This window comes from Balaenoptera acutorostrata, chromosome 3 (assembly GCF_949987535.1).
Source record: "Balaenoptera acutorostrata chromosome 3, mBalAcu1.1, whole genome shotgun sequence".
Lineage (NCBI taxonomy): Eukaryota > Metazoa > Chordata > Mammalia > Artiodactyla > Balaenopteridae > Balaenoptera > Balaenoptera acutorostrata.
This window is the reverse complement of record NC_080066.1, coordinates 20902331-20927174: the sequence shown is the minus strand read 5'-3', so window position 1 is coordinate 20927174 and position 24844 is coordinate 20902331. Positions and strand designations below refer to the sequence as shown.

The following is a 24844-nucleotide window of genomic DNA, read 5'->3' as shown; positions in this document are numbered from 1 at the left end:
CATTTAACAAATTCTCTAGGTCTTACAGTTGGAGCATCCCAATTCATGTGTCAGGATGTGCAGAGAAATTGATCGCTCAGCCTGGCCTGAGGTGTCAGAGCTGGTTGCCTCCAAACCCCAAACATCTCCATCAGTTTATCTCACATGCTGTACAACTACTACCATGTCCTACATGGTTCATGACATGGGAAGGGTTAGGAAATCCTGCAGAGCTAAACGCATCCAGACATACAAGTATCCAACATTTCTTGTAATCTCTAGAGAAATACTGAAAAAAATTTTAGTTACCCATCAATCTCACCCAAATCTAGGTTTGGAAATTCTATCTTTAATGACATGTCTTCCTATTTTTTAACCTGTACCATGCTTCTCCAGTAATTTTTACAAAAACAGGAGCTCTGATATACTCAGTTCCCTCCCACCTTTATGAAAACTTACAACCCCATAGAAACTGCAACACGGCACAGACCATGACAACACTCCCTAATCTATGGTTCCAGTTCTCCGCTCGAGAATGACTTCCATCACTAGAGAAAATCAAGTTGGCAAGAGAGAAACTCAAAGAAAAAGAAACTCAAAGTTTATTTCAAAGGGAGCAAGGAAAGGGCTGAAAACTAAGAACAAAACTAGGCAAAGCAAATACTGCCTATAACCCATCTTTTTAATTTACGTCTAACAAAAATGTCTCTTTGTCAGAGTAATTTTTCCAGAATAAAAATCTTAAGTTGTTCCCCTAACTGAAGTCCCTCAATAGTTCCTAAGCCCTGAAATATGAAGTCCAAACCTCCAGATATGTACACGACCTGGACCCTGATTTCATCTCCTCCCCAGCTCTATACTCCAGAATGTTCAACTACTCAGTAACATCCTTGTATGGTCAAACCTTCATGCCTTTCTCACAGTGCTCCCCTACTTGGAATGCTTTATCCTACACACGCACTCTTTTCATGCGAGCAGCTCAAATTTCAACCTAAGAATAATAACACATGGAACAGCTACAGTTACCACATAGTAAGGATGTCACTTAGAACAGTCAAATCCATGCACTATTTACTGAGCATCTATTGAGTGCCAGGAACTTAGCACTAGGAATAAGTCTTTGCCCTTGAGGAGTTTACAGAACAGATGAAGATCAGAGTGAACAGGCCGCTGATTTCACTGGGGGACGACAGCTACTAGAGCGAGGCAAGCAGCATCTCTGCAGGAGCAGCACCACGGGGCCCGCCCAGCGAGTGAAGTGGTCACGGACGATGGGGAGCAACTCTAGGAACCAGGGAACTAAGCAGAAACTGATTTATTTTTAAATCTTAAATGTGAAGTAAGGATTTGGGACTTCACTGTAATCCCAGTGGTTAAACGCCCGATGGCATTGTTCATGCTTTGCAGCTCCCTTTCTTCGCAACAAACACAGAGAAATTACAGATAAAATATGAAGACAAATGACCAAAAGGACATACCTATGCCCCCAAACATGTTAAACATCTCCACAGATCAGAAATCTAACAGGAACACAAAGTGTGAGCCACGCTGAAGCCAGGAGGTCTGCTGAGCTCTGGGCCCCAAAGCAGGAAAAGGCAGCAGGCAGCTGATCCTCGGGGATTAACTATGGGTTGATCGCATGGGGTAACAAGGGCTCCACAAGGGCTACGAGGGTCAGTAGCCAGGCTCTTTGCTCAAAACTAAGGACTGGGTTGGCACTCTTCCTTGATAGGAAACTAGACTGAAAAAGACTTCTGCTAACTGCACTCAGGCTACAGCTTAGGAAGCGGCTGACCTAATGCCAGCTGCCTCAGTGACTGAATCTGTGATATCCCCAACGTCACCATGGGACCGGGGCTCTGGTCCACTAACACAGACCTGATTCTGATCTGGGAACTCCAAAGCCAGGCAGAGACAACGGCAAATCTGCTAGACCAGCAGGGGAAATCACAAAGAGACAAGAGAGACACACACACGCGCACACACACACACAAAGGAAGAAGAAAAAAGAAACTCCCATCAGAACTTGCCTGCAGAATTACAGAACATGACGAAAACACCAACAATATCAACAACCACAACATAAACTCACTGCAGACAAGACAATAATCATCGAATGATCTGAAAAAGACTTTAAAATAAGCATGTAAGAGATCTTCGAAGAGATAAAGAAATAACAAAAGAACCAAAAACATGTTAAATACAAACGAGCAGAAATGAGAAATGAACTAGTGGATATAAAAAAAACCAATTAAAAATCTTGCAAATGAAGTATAACCATTGTAATTTATAGATAAATTGTTGGTGGTTCCGATATGTATCTTGGTTGCCTAGTAAGCCATCCCTCCCTCTGCCTTCATGCTCACAGGGCTCTGAGTTTTGGGGGGCAGTCATGTTAGACACCAAGATTCAAAAATCAAAGACAACCTGTATTTGTCCTCAAAGAACTTGCCATCTGTAACAGTGATGCTACCAGACCACTAAGGTTACAACGTAGAACAAAATTTAGTTAAATTTCCAAAAAAGGTAAGCATTTTTTAAATTAAAATGCTCTTAGTGTTCATGAAGTCATATTACCATCTTTACTAGAGTTGGCATTCTATGATTGGTAAACAGTCTCACAAAACTTCATATTAATGGAGCTGAAATAACCAAAGCTGCTTCTTTCCGAATCTGTATTTGAACTCATCTGGCAACTATCCTTGTTTATTCAAAGCACACCACCGAAAAAGTAACCCACTGAAAAGTCTCCAAAACCAAAGACCACTATTTGCAATATTACTTTTAGTAGAAAGCACTCAAAGATTTCACAATAACAACTTCATTTTCACTTATCAACTGCCTGATTATTCAAACTGATGAGAAAAGCAACTCTATTCCTATTAAGGTAAATATAATCAATATAAATAATATGTGAAAATTTTTAAACTCTCTAATATTATATTCCAATAAGAAAATGCTCACTTCATCCCAAAGTTTCCATAATCAAAAAGCTGTACTCTAAAAGTACATCAAAATTATCATAGGATCCCAGTCAGGATTAAATCTTAATTCTTTCCTCACTCTCCAAAAGTAAACAACACAAAATAGTAAAATCCAGTTCTCCTGTTCACAAACAGAAGTGGAAAGGAATGACAGGAAATGTTACTTATACCATCCCCTCACAACTGAGAAGATAAAAATCTATATCAAAAGATAGGTCTATAGGATAGACTTGGTTCCTTGATCCATCAAAGACATTGATAAAGAGATTTCTTTCTTTTTTTTGCTTAAATATAATATTAACCTATGTTACCCAATGATTAAATTTCACACAATAAAACCTCTGCTAATTATGGTCAACTGCAATTTTTTCCCTCTTCATATTTCCAAAAAGTCATTTTCCAGTGGCTAGTCAATAGAAAAGTTTAGATAGTAGAACTAAACCAGCCAAGAAGCTAATGACACAGATATCCTCACCACACCTAACTTCTTAGAATAAATCAAACATCAATCTCCTTGTTTAAATAGAGGCAAGTGCACAGTATCGGGCTGAACCAGATTATCCAATCTCTGATGAAGTGACATAATTCCAATCTGCTCAGTAACAAATTTTTTCTTTAAGTACAACACCACAGATGCTCCTGAGAGGACTGAAATGATACACAGAAGGAAGGACACTTACCCATGACTGGAGATGTCTTTGTTCGTGGTCCCGATCAGGCACTACACCCAAATCTGCTGTCCAACGTTTCTCAGAGGAATACATGTCCTGGTCAGAAAACAAAGAGAAAGAAATCATATTTTCTAAAGGTCAGTGTTTAAAGTTTTCTAAAAGGAAGAACCTCCTGACGTCATCTAAATATAAAAAATTACCAATCTTTGGAATATCATGATTCTGCTCCTATTTTCCTTTTTCAGTAAGCCATTACCTCAAAAGCAAAAGTATGTCTAAAGGAGTTACCACACAGAAACTTATTAACAGGTGACCTTTGTCTTCAGTCCCTCCCCATCCCACCCCCACATAAATAAGTCATAGGAAGAAAGCACTCCACTTGGGGTAAATTAAGCACATCACACCTGCTAAATGTATTCTGACTGCCCATAAGTGAGTTATATACAACATCAAATAAAGATTACCAAAGTTATTGCTATAGACTTTCCCTTATAATGGGCATTTTCCTCACTATAAAAGTAATATGGTTTCATTGTTTTAAAAAGCTAGAAACAGCAGCAAAGTAGAAAGAAAAAAATTCTCTCACAGTACAATGCCACTACACCTACCCGATCATGTGGGGCATATTTCCTTCCCAGGAACTTTCTGTACATATTTTAAAAATACACTTTATAAATACTACATACAAAATTTTGTATTTGGTTCTTTTGAGTATAACATAAAGCATCATCCTGCATTATTATAAATACAAACTTAACCCTTTGCGAAGATTTCCATTATAAATCTTCCTCTCTTGATAATATGTTAAAGAAAATGAGGCATAAAGTAATACTAATGCTACATTTAAACAAAACCACGGATGCACAAATGCCTCCCCAAACCTAATATATGAAATTCCACAAATAAGGTAACATCAGATTCGATACAAAATTTACACTTGTGCTAAGTCATGTGTAGCTGCCTTCATAAACTGATAAGCTACTTCTCGCAATCACCAGAAGCGGAGATTACTTTCTAGATCAATTAAGAAAATAGCATAGGGCTTCCCTGGTGGCGCAGTGGTTGGGAGTCTGCCTGCCAGTGCAGGGGACACGGGTTCGGGCCCTGGTCTGGGAAGATCCCACATGCTGCGGAGCAACTGGGCCCGTGAGCCACAATTACTGAGCCTGCGCATCTGGAGCCTGTGCTCCGCAACAAGAGAGGCCGTGATAGTGAGAGGCCCGCGCACCGTGATGAAGAGTGGCCCCCGCTTGCTGCAACTGGAGAAAGCCCTCGCACAGAAACGAAGACCCAACACAGCCATAAATAAATAAATAAAATTAAAAAAAAAAAAAAAGAAAAAAAAGAAAATAGCATAATACTAAGGACCTCTGCTTCTGAAACAGATTTCAGTTCAGGAACCATTTTTTGAAGAAATAATGCTTGCCCCATCTATAAAACATCTCTACTCATACTGTGTAATATACAAAAGAAGGATAAATTCACCGAATGGAAATTCTGGACACCCAGCAGGGTCCACATGCTGTAATTAGCAGTGGCCTATCTTCGCCAGGCTACCGCGTAATCACCTGGCCCCAACCCCACACGCCCCCCTCTTCGTCTTGCAGTGGATACTATTAAATGATTTCCATTTCCAGATAACCCAATTATCCCAAAGAAAATGAGAAGCTGTAAGGAAAACTCTAAAACAACACATAATCCACGTGACGAAAGGTTCTCACCATGAATACACTTTCTTCCTGGCGCTTCGCCGAGTCTATTAGACTTGTTTCCCGGCCAGGAGACTAGGAGGTGGCGCACGCTGCCCCGAGGAGTGCACTGACAGGTGGCCGAGGACAGGGCCCCGTGTCACAGAGACACAGAGGAGACTACCCGCTCACAGGGGCCCCGGGAGCTCACGCACAGCTCGCTCACACCTGTGGGGTCCTCTCTCTGCCCAGGGACTTCTCTCTTTGTTCATGCTTATATCAAGTTTTTTATCTTAATTTAAAATTCCTACATGGCAACATCAAAGCACTTTGTACTAAGTCGTGCACCCCTCCTACCCACAGTTATAAACTGCCAAATAAAAACTTATTCAAGGATTGAGGTTCCTCAGATATTAGGAGTTTTCTCAGCACTAAAAACAGTAACCTCAAAAAAGCCAGGATAATAAAACTTATAAACACTGGATTTATAACCTTACTATCTGAGGTGATAAATGTACTTGACAAATATGCAACAATGCATGAGTTGGAATTAATGTCATGGAGTAGTTCTTAGAAAACATATTTTTAAATTACTTATAACTGAAGTCCTATGTTCAAGATTCTTTATGCTAATCACAGCTTTGAAATGCAGACCCTCCATCCCCAAGTAGGTGGTTACCAATTCTTTTCAGCAATGAGGCAGTCCAGAAGCACAAATGATAAAACTTTCAGATTCCCTTCCTCCTCCTCAAAATGCTACCACCTGGACATACGAAGACGAAAGAAGAAAAATCTTACTTGTTGTTTTTCACACCATCTAAGAGGGAAAGAGTACTGTCTTAAATCCAGAGTTTCACGTAAAAGGCATTATCGGGACATTTCTGCAAAATCTGGCCTTTCAACGCACTCTCCAGGAACTTGAGCCACTGCTGTTTATTTTCAGCAAAGAATTTATCCTCATGCTAACCTACTATGGGTTCTTTCAAATGGCTCCTCCAACTTTTGTGATAACACTTGATATGCACAAGTAGTAAGGCTACAGCAGGCCTCCTTAGGCCTGCTGACACCCATCCTGACAGGGAACTCAAGGTCCAGTTAAAGGAAAGAAACTCCACCATATCCTTTTCTTTACTGCAGGCACTAAACATGACCTAAAAATAATTCCTGTCACTTTTTTTTTTATATTTATTTTATTTTATTTATTTGGTTGCACTGGGTCTTGGTTGCGGCAGGCGTGCTCCTTAGTTGCGACTCACAGGCTCCTTAGTTGCAGCTTGCCGGCTCCTTAGTTGCGGCACATGGCCTCCTTAGTTGTGGCATGCGAACTCTTAGTTGTGGCACGCGTGTGGGATCTAGTTCCCCGACCAGGAATCAAACCTGGGCCCCCTGCATTGGGAGTGCAGAGTCTTATCCACTGTGCCACTAGAGACGTCCCTCCTGTCACTTTTAGTCAGTTAAAACCTATGGAAGTATTTAAAAGGATTTCTGGTTTTATAACACCAGATCATCTATTCTAAAACTAGCTCAACAGTCCCACTTTTAATTATTTTAAAACTTTAATAGAATTATAAACCACAACATACAGTAGCACATTCTATTGTTTCTAATAATATTCTATCTGGAGATCAAATTAACATTAATTTATTTCATTGTACAATAACTTCTACAAAGAAAATACACAAAGATTCCCAATCTCTACTAAAAGCTAATGTAATCTCCATTTTTAATCTCATCACAAATTATAATTTTTAAAAATCAAATTTAATCTTGAAGATATTATGCAAAGTGAAATAAGCAAGTCATAATAGGACAAGTACTCTATGATTTCACATATATGAGGGACCTAGAGAAGTCAAATTCACACAGACAGAAAGTAGAATGGTAGTTGCCAGGGGCTGGAGGAACGGAAAATGGGGAGTTAGTGTTTAATGGGTGAAGAGTTTCATTTTGGGAAGATGAAAAAAGTTCTGGAGATGAATGGTGGTGGCTGTACATTAATGTGAATGTACTTAATGTACCTGAACTGTACACTTTAAAATAGTTAAAATGGTAAAGCTTATGTGTATTTTACTACAATAAGAAATACGAATGTAAAAAAAGAATCAGTTACCTATGGTTTCGAAAGAGTAAGCAAATCCTGAAGTAACAGAAATTTACAAAGAATTTAGACTTTTTAATTCATAAATATTAAAAACCAACTGCATGTTCCTACAATATTTGGCTATAAGAGAAAAAGAAGTGTCTACGTGAGAAATAGCTAGGACTCATTATTTAGCTTTTTTTAAAAATCCCTACAACTAAATTACTAACACACGCTCCTGCTAAATCCAGAAGCAAAGCAAATACTTTTAGCATTGATTATGCAAAACCCTTTTCTATTCCCCCAATACCACCATTCACTATGATCTCTTAAACTCATTTGGTTTATTTCCATCCATTTTCAAAATATTTTTCCTTCTAAATACGTGTATACTTTTTCATTCATGAGCTCTTGTATAGATAAAATACTTACTGACACCAAGAAGCTGAAGATGATGTGTAAGACTTTAAAAACTTTACCCACAGTTCTATTTTTACCTTTTAGCATCTTTAAAAATTTTGTAGAATAAGGACAAAGTAATTAATTAATTCTTTCTCATAATTTTTAATTTCATGGTCAGTTTCTACTTAAAGAATTCCCACCACTCTGCTATGAACTTTCCAATATTTATCATTCAAGATAAGTACTTCACTAACTAATAAAATAAAGCTGCAAGAGACTTCTCTTTCTGCAATTCTTGTGTCCAAATGGCTTGAGAACCCTTCTGCTACATGACACCTAAAAATGCTTGATAAAAATATAAGAATTATCCTTTTGAATGCATAGTAAAGCTCAAAAGCAACTAAGAGATGTCCTCAGAGACCAAAAAAGTAAACAGGAGCACAAATAGAGAGTGGTAGGTGGGCAATGATGCCAGCAACTGCTCTAGAGGCACTGACAACCCCCCATAACCAAGCTATACTGTCCAATACTGAGCCACTAGCCACATGTAGCTTTTTAATTTTAAATTAATTTAAAGCATCTAAAATTTAAAATTCAGTTCCTTTGTCACACTAGCCACATTTCAAAGGTGACTACTAGCTATCATATTAGCACAGATATATAATGTTTCCATTACCATGGAAAGTTCTATTGGATAATGCTGAAGAGCTTTCAGTGTTAACAGTCATGCAAGGGACAAAGCAAAAGCTTCACACTACACAATATGGGAAGTCAGACTAAAGATAAGCACTTAAAGCCTGGTCCCTGAAGAACTAAATCTTCAATAAAAAAGAATAAACTATGAAAAAACAATCTACCACAAACGGAGACTGGAGGAAAATTCTCCCCTGCATCTAGGCTTATTGGTGTTTTGGGAGGAGAAGGGGAATATTCCCTGGAAGTTTGTAACGAAAACCAACCTTCACACGGGTATCAAGTTCAAATCCATACTACTTGTACATTGTGAAAATCTCAAGCCTAGAAATTAAGTGGCCCTGGGTTGACAGTGTCCTCAATTGCAATTCTTCTCTGGGAGAAAGCACTCTTAACCCAGGTCTCGTAAGAATTTCCACAGATAAAGTTACCATAAAAACAAGTTCAAATTGTAAAACTAAGGATAATAAGCAAGATACAACAGAAATAAGTATATAATTAATGATTTTTTTTAAAAAAGAGGGTACATTAATGTTTCAAAATACTAACTGAAATGGAAAATATGAGCAAAAAAGAGGGCAACAGATTTTTTTAAAAATCAAGTGAAAAATAGGATAACTAAAATTAAACCTCAATTGACAAGTTCAGCAAACTAGATACTGCTAAAGAGAGAATTAACAAACCAGATGATGAACCTGAAATGATCCAGAATGCAACAAGACAGATTAAAAAAATAAAGGAATATTAAGAGACATGAAAAATAGAATAAAACATCTAATATGTATATCTAATTGAAATTTTAGAAAGAGAACAAAAAGAATGAGGGAGAGACAATATGCAAAAAGAGAATAGCTGAGAATTTTCCTGAACTGATGAAAAACAGTATTGCACAGATTCAAGTTCAGCAAATTCCAAGAGATATAAATTTTTTCTAAAAAAAAAAGAAATTGACACCTAGAGACATCACGGTGAAACTGCAAATCATCAATGACAAGGAGTTCTTAAAGCCAACCAGAAACAAAAGTCAAATTGCTTACAAAGGAACAATCAGACTTGACAACTGATTGATCAACTGCAACCATGGAAGCCAGAAGACAATAGAATAATATCTTCAAAGTTCTAAGAGAAAATAACTGTTAAGCTATAATTATGTACCCAACTCAGCTAAACTATCTTTTCAAGAAAACGGGCAAAATAAAGAAAATTTCAGACCTAAACTGAGGGAGTACACTGTAATCATTAAGGATGCTTCCAAAACTGTAGTTCACAAAGATGGAAAATGATGCCAAAAAGAAGGTCTGAAATACAGGAAAGAATGGTGAGAAAAGAGGATTGTAAAAATGAGTAAATGGAAACAAATATTAGAGGTATAATTTCTAAATTAGGAGGTATAAAAACAAACAAACCTAAAATACTGAGCAAAAGCAGCATGTAATCTAGAAGGGAGATACAGGAATGGAAATATTCCAAGTTTCTTATGCTGTTTTTCAGGAGGAAGATGTGGCAGACACTATCTTTTGTTCATATGTCTTCCATCACTTGCTATCCTTGCCGTGGCTTCCCTGGGAGTGGAGGATACTCCCCACCTCATGGATTTGAGGGTCCGGCCACATGACGTACTGGAATGTGAGCGGAACTGACACTGTGCCAGTTCTAACTGGAGGCTTTAAGAGCACTGCGCTGTCTGTGTTCTCTTGTACTCAGACACTGCATCCCAGGCACTGCTGGTCCCAGAATGAGGAGATACCCAGCACTCAACTGAACCCAACCCACAGGTTCTAGCCAAACCCAGCCAACCCAGCCGCACACAGCAGAGACCGCCAAACCTGTGAACTGGAAATAAATGTCTGTCACTGTACATCACTGAAATTTTGCAGCGGTTTGTTACCCAGCATTATTACAGCAAAAGATGACTAATACCAAGACGAAAGATATTAACTTTATATATTCTTTTTTTATTATTTATTTATTTATTTATTTTTGGCTGTGTTGGGTCTTCATTGCTGCGCATGGGCTTTCTCTAGTTGCAGCGAGTGGGGGCTACTCTTGGTTGCGGTGCGCGGGCTTCTCATTGCAGTGGCTTCTCTTGTTGCGGAGCACGGGCTCTAGGTGCGCAGGCTTCAGTAGTTGTGGCACGCGGGCTCTAGAGTGCAGGCTCAGTAGTTGTGGCGCACGGGCTTAGTTGCTCCACGGCATGTGGGATCTTCCCGGACCAGGGATTGAACCCATGTCCTCCACACTGGCAGGTGGATTCTTAACCACTGTGACACCAGGGAAGCCCAAAGGTAATAACTTTAAATGCAAATTAAATTTGTGGGTATTCGTTTTACTAAAAAATTTTACTCACTAAATTTGTGAACATGTGTGTATATATACATATAAAAAACTACAAATACTGATACATATGTGTATACACACACAAAGTGATACTATTTATATAAAGTTTAAGAATATGAAAAATTAACAGTATGTTTTTTAGGAACATGTACATATGTAATACGATCATAAAGAAAAGCAAGAGAACGCTGGATCCCAGAGTTTCTGGGGACAGGAGTAAGATAGAGGAGGAGCTGTAGGGAGGTGTGAGCCAAGAGGGTAGTGCTAGCATTCTACCACTTAACCTGAGAGAGGGGACAGTACAAATATCATTCTATTAGACCTTACATAACATTACATATAGTCCTTTGTATGAATATATATTTTAATATGAAAAAGCAAAACTTTTCCAACAAAATTCAGAAATGAAATGATTATAAATAAAAATGACAACATATGTAAGTAATCACATGTATAAAAGAGTTAAATGCATTTATAATCTTTAAGCCATAATTAAGAGGCAGAAAGAGTTGTAGTGACTCACATTCTTTTTTTTTAATTAATTAATTTATTTTTTATTTTATTTATTTTTGGCTGCATTGGGTCTCCGTTGCTATGCATGGGCTTTCTCTAGTTGTGGTGAGTGGGCGCTACTCTTCGTTGCGGTATGCAGGCTTCTCATTGCAGTGGCTTCTCTTGTTGCGGGGCATGGGCTCTAGGTGCATGGGCTTCAGTAGTTGTGGCACGCGGGCTTCAGTAGTTGTGGCTCGCAGGCTCTAGAGCGCAGGCTCAGTAGTTACGGCACACGGGCTTAGTTGCTCCGCGGCATGTGGGATCTTCCCGGACCAGGGCTCAAACCTGTGTCCCCTGCCTTGGCAGGCGGATTCTTAACCACTGCGCCACCAGGGAAGCCCTGACTCACTTATTCTTTAAGAGAAAGAGACAAATACAAGTGATAGCCAGGTCCACTACAAAATGCAAGAGGGAATTTACGTGAAAAGACTGATGATTATACATTATCCAAACGTAGAAGCAGCTGGCTTTCCCAAAGAGCTGTGTCATTTGTGCATCTGTTCTCAGCTATCTGATCACTGAAGATTCTGATCTCACCTTCACAGCTGTATAATACAAGTTCATTTTCTAGTAGAAATTCCTAGATCCTGTTTTGCTGAATTGCCATGCATTGAACTACCATCCCAAGAAAAAGCTTAAGAAAACTGTCTTAATTGAAGCATTATTTGTAACAGCAAAAAAAAAAAGTATAAACAACTTAAATGTGCAATAATAAGGGACTGACTAAATGAATTGTTAATTTACATGTAATGGAGTCTCATGCATCCATTTAAAAAACATCGCAAAGAAACTTAATGACAGTGAGTGAATGAATGCTCTCCAATGTGCTTTGTGCCACTTTCTCACAATCAGCAAGAAGTATCAGAAATGATGCCTCAACCAATTTAAATGTATTTCCCCAAAGCCTTATAAACCAATGCTTAAAGTGATTAATGTTCAATTTTTAAATTTAAAATGAACAGATAATATAAAAATTTACTATTCATTAAATAAATATTTACTGAGCAGCTATTACGAGCCAGACAGTGTTCTAGGCTCTGCATACACAGCCACGAACAAAACAAATACCCCATCCTCGTGAAACTCACATCCTAGCAATTCTAGTACCTTCCCTTCTTAATTCAGATGCACAGTTCATTAGTTCAAATAAATATGTCAGGGCAGATTCCAGGGTAATGTCTTCTCATGCCAGATAAAGAAAACTTTAGTTAATATTTAAAGTCATTATTCATTGACATGGATGGTCTCACCACTGTACTTTCACAATTCTTGAGCTTTCTATAAAGAATGCTCTTTCTGCAGTTTACACCCCCTGAAACACAATGCTGAATTCCCATGGCTTTCAGTATTTTCCCTGCTCAAGAGAAGTAAAGCAAATCTTCTATCACAGCTAGAGTAGAAGGTTTATTTACCCCATTCACTCAATCAACAAAGTACTTCCAGCTAATAAGATCAGAGAAGGAGATGGGCAAAATGAGAAATCCTTCGGTTTCCTAGGTTTGTTTACACGTGTATGTTAATGAAGCATCAGATAAGAACCAGGTCTGATTTCCCCTTCTACAGGTAGAATTTAAGTTAGGTTTCCAGAAAGACTTATCGAATTCTAGTAGCTTTACACTGGTCAACGCGTCAACTTCTAGGTATTCAGGAAAACAAATGTCCTTCCCAAGGCTTCCTTTCCTATCTCAGTTACAGAGACGCAGGGCCTTTCAAAAGCAGCTTATAATTTGCTTACATATCACATTTGCCTAACGTACTTGATACATCCTACCAGAACTAAGCATAATGCCTGAGGTCTACAGATAAAAGCTAAAATGAAGGGTACAGTATCTCTGATTTTCAGGGGCCTGGCTTCATTTAAAAAGTCAGTTAGGGCTTCCCTGGTGGCGCAGTGGTTGAGGATCTGCCTGCTAATGCAGGGGACACGGGTTCGAGCCCTGGTCTGGGAGGATCCCACATGCCGCGGAGCAACTGGGCCCGTGAGCCACAACTACTGAGCCTGCGCGTCTGGAGCCTGTGCTCTGCAACGGGAGAGGCCACGGTGGTGAGAGGCCCACGCACCGCGATGAAGAGTGGCCCCCGCTCGCCGCGGCTGGGGAGGGCCCTCGCACGGAGGCGAAGACCCAACACAGCCAAATAAATAGATGAATGAATGAATGAATGAATAAATAAATAAATAAATAAATAAATAAAGGTGTTAATAATTAAAAAAAAAAAGTCAGTTAAAAATTACATACAGCTAAGTATAATATAAGCACTGCTGCAGACACCGAGGACTAAAATGAAAAGTAGACAGGATTCCAGGCCCAACTTTAAGGAATTTACATCTAGTTGGATTCTAGACACAAGAATGTATCCATCCATCCATTCAATAAATACTAATTCAGCTCTACAACATGTAAAAACTTCTCAAAGGGCTTGAGATACAGCAATCGAGACAAACCTGATCCCAGCCACCCTGCCTTTAACAGAACATAGTCAGGACAAAAGTCCTAAAGAAGATGGGAGTCAAGGGCTTCAGCTCATGCAAAGGCCCTATACTGAGTTAAAATGAGTAAATGTATGGGCAAAAAAATGTAAATGTATACAGGTGAAAAGAGGAAAATTCAAGTAGGATGTCAGTAAAACTGGAATTCAGCAAGCTGATGGCAGAATGTAAGAAAATCACTCAACATACAGCAAGTCCAAGATGAAAGTGGTCCAGCTCTGCCATTAACCAGCTCTAGGAATGTAGATCAAGTCACTTCACTTCTCTGAGCCTTGGTTTCTTTATCCATAAATTGAGAGTTAGCTTTTGCAACCTGGCTACCACTCAAGATTGTCAAGGGATTATGCATGAAAAAAAAAATGCTTTCGGGCTTCCCTGGTGGCGCAGTGGTTGAGAATCTGCCTGCCAATGCAGGGGACACGGGTTCGAGCCCTGGTCTGGGAAGATCCCACATGCCGCGGAGCAGCTAGGCTCATGAGCCACAATTGCTGAGCCTGCACGTTTGGAACCTGTGCTCCGCAACAAGAGAGGCCGCGACAGTGAGAGGCCCGCGCACCGCGATGAAGAGTGGCCCCCGCTTGCCGCAACTGGAGAAAGCCCTTGCACAGAAACGAAGACCCAACACAGCCATAAATAAATAAATAAATAAATAAATAAATAAAGTCAATTATTAAAAAAAAATGCTTTCATAAACTAAATATCTCATATATTTGACACATGCATGAGCATGGATCCATTTTTGGTCTTATTATAAAATAAAGGAGTTGAAACATAATTTTTAAGTTCTCTTTCTAGCACTGTAAGGTTTGTGACCTAAAAACTAATTTTAGATCAATGGATAACTAAGAAAGATTCTAACTTCCTCAGCATTATAAGTAGACTCAATAAATTATTGCAATAAACCAAGTATGAGCTGGAAAAAACTGGTCTAAAATGTTGGTTATGTTTTAAAAAAGGTGGGGGAGGGATGGCAGATTCAAAGGACACTTGGAAGAAAGTCAAAATGACTACTAACAGTGAAGTAATCAAAGGTAATCCTAAATTCAACGGGAGAATCCAGATGATATTCTTTTGGCAATCCTCAGTGATGGCAGATCATCAACTTTGTAGGAAAAAGTTTTTGTAAAAGAAAAATATTGGGCTTCCCTGGTGGCACAGTGGTTACGAATCCGCCTGCCAATGAAGGGGACACGGGTTCGAGCCCTGGTCCGGGAAGATCCCACATGCTGCGGAGCAACTAAGCCCATGCGCCACAACTACTGAGCCTGTGCTCTGGAGCCCGGGATCCACAACTGCTGAAGCCAGTGCGCCTAGAGCCTGTGCCCTGAAACAAGAGACACCACCGCAATGAGTAGCCCACACACCGCAACGAAGAGTAGCCCCCGCGCGCAGCAACGAAGACCCAACGCAGCCAAAAATAAAACAAAATAAAAAATAAATAAATTTATTTTTAAAAAATAGTGAAATGCCTGGAAGGGCATATTTCTTAAAAAAAAAAAAAAAAAAAAGAAAAGAAAAGAAAAATATTTCCCAAGCAAGTCTGGTGAAGGAGCTTAGAATTCAAACTGATAATAAAATGTGATATAAACTGATGATGAATAGGGTTTCATATCTCTAAAAAGCAATTTCTAAAAAGAAATTTCTCTTCAGCAACTAATGTAGTCTACTAATGGTAACTAATTTGAATACATATTCTAAAATGCTGCTTTCAAAATGAGTCTACTACTTCACAACCACATTATTCTACTTAGCCTCTATTTTCCAATAACTAATCATCAGCTGGGAAAGTAAAACACAAACACATGAAAGTTACATAAAAGACAAAATAAGGGACCTGCATTTCCGACAAAGCTAAACCACATATTACACACCAACCTTCTTAAAGACAAAAACCTAGACCAAAAAAAAATATATATATAAATGTATATATAAAGTATATTTTTTAATTATTAAAAATATCAGAGGGTAAAAATTGGTACAACCACTTTGAAAAACTGGTAGTAACTCCAAGAGCTAAATATTTATCTACCTATTACTCAACAATTCCATTTCTAGGGATACTTCCAAAAGAAAGGAGTCCATATGTCCAACAAAATACATGTATAAGAATGTTCATAGCAGCTTTATTATAACAGCCCAAAATTGGAAATAATGCAAATGTCTATTAAAAGTAGAATGGAGAAATAAATTGTGATACATTCGTATGTTAGGTTACTACTATGACAGACAGTATTTTCCAATAACAGTCACTGCAATATTTCTCGACTCACATGTTCTTCCAGAATCTTGCATCTCTCATCAACAGGTTTCTGCTCTCTCTAAACCTGGGTCGGTTCCTAACAGGTGACCTAGCGTCCATCTGGCTCTCCACATCCCCCTCTCCCCGGGCTGCGTGTGCAGGACGACCGCCCTGGGAACCGGCCACCACATAGTGACGAACTCAGGCCACCTAAGATGCTCTGTCATCAACCACCAGCTGTGGGAGCAAACCTTCAAACAACATTAGGCCCAGCCTTCGAGCCGCCCTACTTGAAACTAAATGAAGCAGAGACAAGCGTTGCCCAAATTGCAGTTTTGTGACAAACATAAATGTTGTCATTGTTTAAGTCACTGAGTTTTGAAGCAATTTTTTTTGAGGCCACAGTAAACTAGAAAAAGTGCAGAGCAATAAAAAAGAAACACTACTGCCACTTGCAACAACATAGCTGAATCTCATTTTTACGATACAATGTTGAATGAAACAAGCCAGACAAGAGAGTACATATTGTATGACACCATTTTGATGAAAAACTAAAAAACTTCTATGGTGAGAGAAAACTGAGTAATTGTTACTTGAGGCAAGGGAGGAAGGTGGTATGGACTGGGAAGGAGTGTGACAGAGCCTTCTGCGGTGGCAAAAATATTCTATACGTTAAACTGGGTGTGATTATATACTTAATTACATTTATAAAAATTCTTCAGGGTATACATTTAAGATTAGTGCATATTATTATATGTATATTATACCTTAATTTTTAAAAGGTGGGGAGAGGTGGGGCAATCAAAGAGCTAACAAGATAATGAGGAATTACCAGCCACAGTCTAAGAAGAGGAATCCAAAATGGGGACCATGGTACCCTGGGGCTTCTTTCCTCCTGGAAATGTCTGCCCAATCAAAGGAGGTGCCTGAGAGGCTAAAATGCACTTAGGCAGCCTTGCAAGCTAGGAAGACAACATGTCAGAGTACAAGAGCCACCAAGGGAGCCATCCCCTGCTTTGGAATAAGACTTTGAAAAGCTGAATTCCAGAAAAAAGAATAACACAAAAGTAAACTAAACCAGTCTTTGCACAGATGCTAAAAAAAAAATCTCAATTTGGATCAAGGTGATCCTAAGTGCCTGGCAAAAGCAACAGAAAAATCCTTATCTAAATCTATAATTACTTCTAGAAATAATTTTTCAAATACAATGAACAGTACACAATCAAAGATGAGCAGGCATACAAGGAGATGAGACTCCTTGAGAAATACCAGATGACAGAAAAAACCTGCAGGACTCTGGGACAGAGTTACATGCTTACTCTGTCCACAGAGATATATGCAAAGCTTGAACATTTTGATAGGGAATTAGTAACTATAAAAGCGGCATAGCAGGTTTTAAAAAGAACCAAACTGAAATTCTAGAATGAAAAATACAATAACCAAAATTAAGAACCCAGAGAATGAACACATTTAAGACCAAATTAGACAGAGATAAAGACTAACTTAGTAAACCGGAAGATAGACCAGAAGAAAATGTCCATTAAAAAAAAAAAATAGAAAACCTAGAAGACAGGTGAAATACACAGAAGAGTCAGTGAGACCTACAGAGGGGTCAGTGAGACCTAACACTGGATCCGAAGTCCCAGAAAGATTAAGCATGAGAAATGGGGAAAAGCAATATTTTAAGAGATGACAGCTGAAAACTACCCAAAACTGATGAAAGACATCAGATCACAGCATTAACAGGTATACGCCCAAGCAAGAAAAGGAAGGGGGGGCGGTGAGGGAGGGGGGGAGGGAGAGGACATCATCTGAAATGAAATCTGAAAGACAAAAAGAAAATCTTAAAAATAGCCTGAGAAAGAAACAAATTACCAACAAAGTGATAAACTGCAGCTGCTTCTCAATAGAAACAAAGATTATAGAATAATCTCTTCTTCAAAGAATATACAAATATATGTATGTATGTATCTCCAATCTAGAATTCTATACCTAGCAAAATGTATCTTTCAAGAATGTAGGTGAGGGCTTCCCTGGTGGCGCAGTGGTTGGGAGTCTGCCTGCTAATGCAGGGGACACGGGTTCGAGCCCTGGTCTGGGAAGATCCCACATGCCGCGGAGCAACTGGGCCCGTGAGCCACGGCTGCTGAGCCTGCGCGTCTGGAGCTTGTGCTCCGCCACAGGAGAGGCCGCGACAGTGAGAGGCCCGCGCACTGCGATGAAGAGTGGCCCCCGCTTGCCGCAGCTGGAGGAAGCCCTCGCATAGAACGAAGACCCAAAGGAGCCAAAAATAAATAAATAAATAATAAAATTAAAAAAAAAAAAAAAAGAATGTAGGTGAAATAAAAACATTCTCAGACAAACTAAGAGACTGAAATTTTTTCAACACTAAATCCACTCTAAAGAAAATACTAAAGGGTATTCTGCAGGCAGATGGAAAATTGTTTCAGAAGGAAGGTCAGTATCGCAAGAAGGAATACAGGAAAAGAAAGGCAGTAAGTCTAACTGAATAATAATGGTACAAAACAACAGAAATAGGTCTTTGGGGTATAATACATATATACATTTAAAAACATGATAACAATGAAATAGGTTTAAAAAATAGGAAAGAAATTGACTTACATGTTTTTAAAGGCCTTACATTATCTGGAAAAAGGGTGAAAATCTCAATTAATGCTACACTTTGATAAGTAGAGAAAAGATTAGAGTTTCTTAGGCAAATACTAAAGGAAGAGTAAAAGAATATATAATCCCAAGCTAATAAAAAAGGAGGAAATGGAATAATTATTTTTTAAAATCAATCCAAAACAAATCTAGAAAGAGAAAAAAGGAACATGGAACAGGTGAGATGTTTAATATTTAACCATTAATATCAAGTTATCTGCCAATTCATTTTTATAAGAGCCATCAGCAAAATACACAGAAATATCTAGCCCCCACTCACATACCTAAACTTTGTAAATTTTAACCTCCACATCTATTCCATTTTTTTCCATTGTCACTGACTTTTCAAAGTCTTATTTCACCTTATCTTTGCTTATGTAACTGCAGATATGCTAACAAGCATTAAAACATCCAAAAACCAAACAAAAAGAAACAGGAACAAAAAATCCAGAGAACCAACTGGCTTATAAATGCTGCATTAATTCCACAATAAAATATTAATTTGCCATTACTGATCTATATAATAGTACTAAACAAAATTAATGTATTAAGAAGCTTAAAATGATATTCTTTCACTTATTTCATGAAAAACATTGCTCTAATATTTTTTAATTCACTTGTTAATTCAGTGAAGGGAAATCCCAGGATAAAATTAAAACTTTTTCTACACTAGTATCAATGTCAGCAAGACACAGGTGCAACATATACCTCTATCAGAGAATAACTAAATAATCTCTTTAGAGCCAAAGATACTTAACCAAACAAGATATGAAACTCCAGAGTCACTCTTGAGCTTCCTATAAGCAAATGAGACTACCTGCCACTTACTAATTTTTTTTTCAATTTAACAGTGGATTGCTACTTGCATTTTGTGAGGAGGAGATATTTTAAATAAGCGGGGGGTGGGGGGGGCTCTAAGCTCTTCCAAGGGAAAATACTATCAAAATTAAATCAAAACACTATACTGATATTATACAGCGTCTCTCTAAAGAAATCAAAGAACCTTTTATTTACCACTTAACAGATGTAAGAACTATCAAGTAATCGGCGCCAGAGTTATAAAAGTAGACACAAAGTGTGCAGACTCATCTCCAGTCTAGCGAGGTGAGAGTCATCTAGACTAACTCCCTTTCTACAAAGGCTGAGCCACCTTTGTTCTCACCTGGTTCAGATGATGCGAGCACGGAGCCAAGAGCCTACCTTCTCTCCACAACTAACAGTGGTGGCGTATGTGCCACGGAGGGAACTAACACACAAGCATTCTCTTCAGGGACCGTGTACGCGCTCTCTCTCTCTCGTACTCAAAGTGTCCCACCCTCCCACTTGCCCTTTCCACCTGCCATCTCCTCCTCATCCTTCAGGTCTTACCAGCCACTTCCTCAGGACAGCTTGCCCTGCCACTCCCAATCAAGTTAGGTTCCCTGGTGACAGGTTTTATAGCTCCCTGTACTTTACTTCAAAGGACTGATCCCTCCTGTTGTTGAAAACAGGGTACCTAACACAAGGTCATGGGTACAATAAGGCACTCAAGAAATATTTGTTGAATAAACAAACAAGTGTGAATTTATGATCCCCCCCCCTGAATTTTACGAAGAAACAAGCTTTAAAAAATTAAGTTATCTGCATGAAATGCCATAACCTGGAAATGGCAGAGACCAGTTGAGACTCCAAGTTTGTGACTCTAATTCCTGTGCTCTAATGCCCATGTACTATAAGGAAGTGTGCTAGAAGTCAGATTTCTTTCAAATGAATATTATTTTTGTATCGACTTCCACTGTAAAAATTGAGACACTTTCTAAAGGAAAAAAAATGAGACACTAAATATAAGGAAATCATATCTAACAATGCAATATGCCTTTCAAAAATCACACTGAAGGGACAAACTATACCTTTCTGGTAATAAATAGTCTGAGTATTGTTGGTGTAACAATACCATTGTGCTAAAACGAAACAAGGATGGTTGAAGTGAAATTGCAAACATAAACCAGAAAACGTAATCACTTGCCACTTTCTAACTGAAGCAGCAATTCCTAAAGTTTTGGTATTGTGGCTAAGTTTTTTTGCCAGCTTCAAACTGCCTTAACATTCCTAGCATTTACAAATCAAAGTAATTTTGTTTCATTTCAGCTTGCCACTAGCTTAAATTTACTGGCCTCTTTTTCACCCGTCTTCACTAGCTACAAAATGTAACAGTAACCTGAGAGAGATGCGAACATGGAGGCAAAGCCTGACGCACAACCTCTGCCTGGCACTGGAAGTCCAGCTTGGATCTGCCATGCCAGGAAGTTGTCTTGGTTCCCAAGGATGACCAGCCAATTAACAGATGGTGCCAAAGCCGACACTTCTACTTACTGGCTTGTTTAACCAATGGCAGCTGTCCTCCAGAGGAGCTATTTCATGTCAAAACAATGTTATAACTGGTAATGAGCTATTCTCACCAGAAACGAGGATGCCAGAGAGTCAGACAGACAGACTAGCTAAAAACAGTAAGTAGGCACCAACAGCAAGACTCAGGGCCCAAGTTCTTAATGTTTGGGAAATGATGCTTCTTTGAATGCCCTTGTGACACCTCAGTGATTCTTTAAATAGGTAATCAGCAGAGGAATTTCTGTTAACTCAGAATACCTGTACTTGGAATTAAGGCTCTGGTTTTCCTTTTTAAATTAATTTATACCTTCATTAGTGTAGCTCTTTTCTCATATTTTGACATATTTCAGTTACCTGTGTGGAATATAACATAGGTCAACATCCACTTTAAGTAATAAACTAGACTATGTTTACAGACTTTACTATTAAAAAAACAGCAAGCTCAGAAACGTTTTTCTTAATTTTCGGGTCTGACAGAGTGAGAAATAAAAGCAAATAAACCACTGTCCATTTGATGCTGGCTAATTTGATTCTTGTTAAGATGACTTCACAAAAGAAAAAAGTACCCTGCCTTCCCTGTAACAGAACTTCTCATAGATTCAACATGTGAGGGAGTTGGCCAGGGTGATAGCTAAAGTTTTGTCTAACTTCTCTGCGCTACGAAATATTAAATATCCCAAAGACTTACTTCTATTTATAAATGGATTAATATAGGCTTGAAATCACTTTCTTCCAGCAAACAAAATATTTAAGACCGTGTCCCCACTTTTTTTCTATGTGTCACATTATTTCCAATGACTGGGTATTGCCCCAATTCAAAACTCTTTCCCAGTCCCATAAGGGACTCATTTAACTCAGGTTGAAATCTACTGACTAAAAAGCATCCGTGGATTAAAATGAAGGGCGGGGGGGGGGGGGGCGGGCAGACTTTAATCTTCAATTTCTAGAAATGTCCACCCGTGGATTCATAGACTCTTCACATTTCTTGGCATTAAAATACCTGCGAGTAACCATTCTGCCGCATCACAACTGCCGCACCAACACCCGGCTGTGAGCTCCAAACTATTTTGCAAACTCTGCAAAGGCGCAGAGATTTCCAGCCTCTCCAAAGCCCTCATTCACCCCATCCTCCCCTTGCCTAGTCGAAACGAAGTCCCGCGGCAGGAAGGCAATAATTTAAAAGAACGAAGTTTGCCTCAGTCCTGCCCACTTGGACTCTGGAGGACGCAACTGAAACTTGCAAGGGAGACACGTCTCCCGGGGACCGAAACTTGCTCGGGGGGGAGGGGGAGGCAGCGGGTCTCCCCTCCCCCCGGACCTGGCCGACCCCCGCCCCTTCCAGAGCCCCCCTTCACCGGTCGGCAGGTCCCCTCCCGCGCCGGCCCCGCCAGACCCTCCCCGCACGCCCCCTGCGCCCCCTACCCGGCGCCCGCCAACCTGCCAATCACACTCGCAGCACCCTGCCGTCCAGGTTCCAGGGGGTAGGGGCCAGGGCGGCCGCGCTCGTTTCCGGAGCCGGCCCCCCTGGAGAGCGGGGACGGGGAGCGCTACTCCGTCCACCTCCCCTGGGGCCGGGAATGGCGGCGTCCGGCTCCCCGGGGCCAACTCCGAGTCCCTGCCTGGAGGAAACGCGCCGAGACCCACCGCCGCCGGCCCCTGGCGGGGGGAGAGGAGAAAAAGAACTTACCTCCGGACGGTCCCGTCGGCGGAGGCAGCGCGGGGAGTCCCGGGGGCCCAGGAGGTCCCGGCGCGGCGGCGGCTACCGCAGTGCCCTCCGCCCCATTGTTTCCCTTCCAAGAGGATCCCGGCGAAGCCGAGCCCTGGAACCAGGAAGTTCCCCGGCGCGACACCTCCTGCCGCCGCTATGGAAACGGCCCCCGCCTCCCAGGGCGGCTCGCCCGGGACCCCGCCTCCGCGCCACCGGCCCCGCCCGCCTCACGGGCCGCTGCCAACCGACGCCGCTGCGGCCGCGGCCGCCGCCATCTTGGCGCGGCCCGGGCGGCCTCTTCCCGGCGGCACGTGCGCGCCGCTCCCGCGTTCCCGCCGGCCGCGGGGGTGCGCTGCCAGGGCTGCCGGGTGCGGGCGCCGTTCCCCGGGATGCGCGGCCAGAAGCGGCGCCTGGAACCCCGAGGGAGGGCCCGGGCGGCACTGGAGAGCCAGGACCGGGAGCGGGGCTTCTTCATGTGTGAAGTGGCATAACAGTAGTACCTGCCTCATAGGGTTGTTACCTGGAAGCAAGTGCATGGTACTTAGAAAGTGCAAAATTATCATTCATTCAATAAAATGGCACTGCTTCTGACCAAAGTCACATTTCTGTCTTTTTCCAGGAACTTAATCTAAGTGTTCAAATCACCACTTTAAATAGGCTACTGTGTAAGATCCCATTGCTGCTTGAGACTTCTGAAATGCTGATCTTTTGTCCCATATTTCTCTAGGTCAGCTTTCCTTTTTTAGATCATGGAAATTGTCAAGAGTTTTAATCTCCAGAATCGTCCATCAAGAGGTTCCATAAAAAGATGAATGATGTAAACTTTCCAATACTGTAATTAGCTGGCAGTTAAATGATTTATTCACTAGAAGCTAGCAAAGTTAGGGTGTGCAAATGACTAAAAGGCTTCCTGTCCTTGATTCCAGGAACTAGAATTACTAAAGCTGGCAACTCTGCATGGTGGCTATTATCTCTCTTTTCCAGCTGCTGAAAACTGACACCAAGAAACTGGGTGCTATGTGCACTATGGGAGAGGAGGGGAGGAAAGAGGCGGGGTCACGGCCTCTTCCAAAGGATGCAACCTTGAGAACCGTGCATAAACTTAGGTCTCAAATGGTCTCTAAGGCTTCTCCTTCTAGCTCACAAATGTTGTGATCTCGTTTGTACACTCTTTAAGAAAATACAATGTATACTTCCCTTCGGGTCTTCCTTCATACATTTAAGCCAGATTTGTGAAGACCCGTGTTTAATGATCCTGATCCAAAAATAGTGGGACTTCCATGGCGGTCCAGTGGTTAAGACTCCACGCTTCCACTGCAGGAAGCACGATTTCGATCCCTGGTCAGGAAACTATCGATAAGATCCCGCATCCCGCATGGTGCAGCCAAAAACAACAACAAAAAGCAAACAAAACAAAGCCATAAATAGCTTGATACATGAAATGAACTGGGGTAAAAACAGATCAGGAGCTGGCCGGACAGCAGGACATTGGTAACTTTTTCAACACCCAGACACTTCTCCAAAAGTTATGGAATGCTCTGATTAGCGATCCCCCAGCTTGGGAAATTTTGAATTTCTGAAAGGCAGGAGCCCCCTCTCATACAGCCTTATAGCCCCCACTGGACCAGCAGATTGCTTTGCACATGGTAGGCCCTCAATAAACATTTATTGAATTAAATCACCATGTTTGTGGTTGTGCTCTCATCATTTCAGGAGGCCTTGGGGACCACAGAGACACGCAAGAGATGTTCTTCAAGGGACATCCTCGCAAACATCATAAACAAGAACCCTGAGTTACTAGTTAATGAGTTAATGGGATTTTGGATGAACAACCTCAGCCCCAGGCTTATTTGGCAAAACGAAGTGGAAATTTCAGATATGTTTTTCCATAAATTTTATGGGTAATTTTTTGAAAACTTTACTTTGGACCTAATTATGAGCACCACTGACTCAATTTTATACTACAATAATAGCATGATTAAGGTTCAGAAA

The 24844-nt window shown here is 40.5% G+C and overlaps 2 protein-coding genes across 3 annotated transcripts in view; one reads left to right on the top strand and one right to left on the bottom strand.

Moving 5' to 3' along the window:
- USP6NL (USP6 N-terminal like) overlaps window positions 1-22883 on the bottom strand; it is a 156931-nt gene extending 134048 nt beyond the window's left edge. For both annotated transcript variants that reach the window (XR_009007662.1, XM_057543833.1), the window contains exons 1-2: window positions 22832-22883; window positions 3644-3730 (exon numbers count right to left, since the gene is read on the bottom strand). Coding sequence is in view for 1 of the 2 variants with exons in the window: in XM_057543833.1 (XP_057399816.1) it covers window positions 3644-3647 (4 nt within the window). In the remaining variant the exon portion in view is untranslated. The remainder of the gene's footprint in view (window positions 1-3643; window positions 3731-22831) is intronic.
- Window positions 22722-23333, top strand: LOC130707480 (uncharacterized). The gene is given in 3 exon segments (XM_057542030.1): window positions 22722-22758; window positions 22761-22875; window positions 22877-23333. Coding segments are annotated over 3 exon segments (609 nt in total).
- Window positions 23334-24844: the final 1511 nt, after the last annotated feature.